At 69.6% G+C, this 1,014-nt stretch overlaps 1 protein-coding gene across 1 annotated transcript in view; it reads left to right on the forward strand.

Moving 5' to 3' along the window:
- The window catches only part of GCDH (glutaryl-CoA dehydrogenase), a 4,065-nt gene extending 3,057 nt beyond the window's left edge, over positions 1-1,008 (forward strand). The window contains exons 4-8 of the mRNA XM_057389293.1: positions 2-84; positions 192-295; positions 379-504; positions 579-739; positions 833-1,008. Coding sequence (XP_057245276.1) covers positions 2-84; positions 192-295; positions 379-504; positions 579-739; positions 833-912 — 554 coding nt within the window. The 3' untranslated portion in view covers positions 913-1,008. The remainder of the gene's footprint in view (position 1; positions 85-191; positions 296-378; positions 505-578; positions 740-832) is intronic.
- Positions 1,009-1,014: the final 6 nt, after the last annotated feature.

A 1,014-nucleotide genomic window follows, 5' to 3' on the forward strand; every position in this document is an offset into this window, starting at 1 on the left:
CGCGCCTCCAGCACCGGCATGATCCTCATGGATGACGTGGAGGTGCCCGAGGAGAACCTGCTGCCCAACGCCGAGGGGCTGGCGGTAAGAGGGGGAGCCGGGGGGTCCTGGGGAGGGTCCCGGCGGGATTGGGGGGTCCCAATGACACCCCAGGGGATGGGGGGTCCCAATGACACCCCCTTGTCCCCCAGGGTCCCTTTGGCTGCCTGACCCAGGCGCGTTACGGCATCGCCTGGGGCGCGCTGGGCGCCGCCGAGGCCTGTCTGGAGACGGTGCGGCAGTACGTGCTCGACAGGTAAYGGGGTCTGGGGGCGTTTTGGGGGGGTCCCACCGCCCCTCACCACCCCAAATCTCACCACCCCCTCCCCTGGCCCGCAGGAAGCAGTTTGGGGGACCGCTGGCCCGGAACCAGCTGGTGCAGAAGAAGCTGGCGGACATGGTGACGGAGATCGCGCTGGGGTTCCACGCCTGCCTGCGCCTCGGCCGCCTCAAGGACGAGGGAAAGTGGGTGACGCTGTCCCCGGGGGGCTCGGGGGGTCCKGGAGGGGGTCAGTGTGTCCCCATCCGTGTCCCCGCAGGGCCGCCCCCGAGATGGTGTCGATGCTGAAGCGGAACTCGTGCGGGAAGGCGCTGGCCATCGCCAGGGACGCGCGGGACATGCTGGGGGGCAACGGCATCTGCGACGAGTTCCACGTCATCCGGCACCTCATGAACCTCGAGGCTGTCAACACCTACGAGGGTATGGCGGGGAGGGGGATGGGGGTCCCTGGGGGGCTTCTGGGGGGTTCTGGGGGTTCCTGGGGCACGGGTTGAGGTGTGGTGATCCCTGCAGGTACCCACGACATCCACGCACTGATCCTGGGCCGCGCCATCACCGGCATCCAGGCCTTCGCACCCCCAAAGGGGACGTAGCGGGGACACAGCAGCACGGGGACGGCGGGGACACGGTGGCACCGGTGGCACTGGTGGGGACCGGGACTGCTCCTCGTGGGAAGGGATGTGAGGAGATGGCGG

Source organism: Malurus melanocephalus, unplaced genomic scaffold (assembly GCF_030028575.1).
Source record: "Malurus melanocephalus ecotype Western Australia unplaced genomic scaffold, MMel_1.1 scaffold_4578, whole genome shotgun sequence".
In the NCBI taxonomy this organism is placed as follows: Eukaryota; Metazoa; Chordata; class Aves; order Passeriformes; family Maluridae; genus Malurus; species Malurus melanocephalus.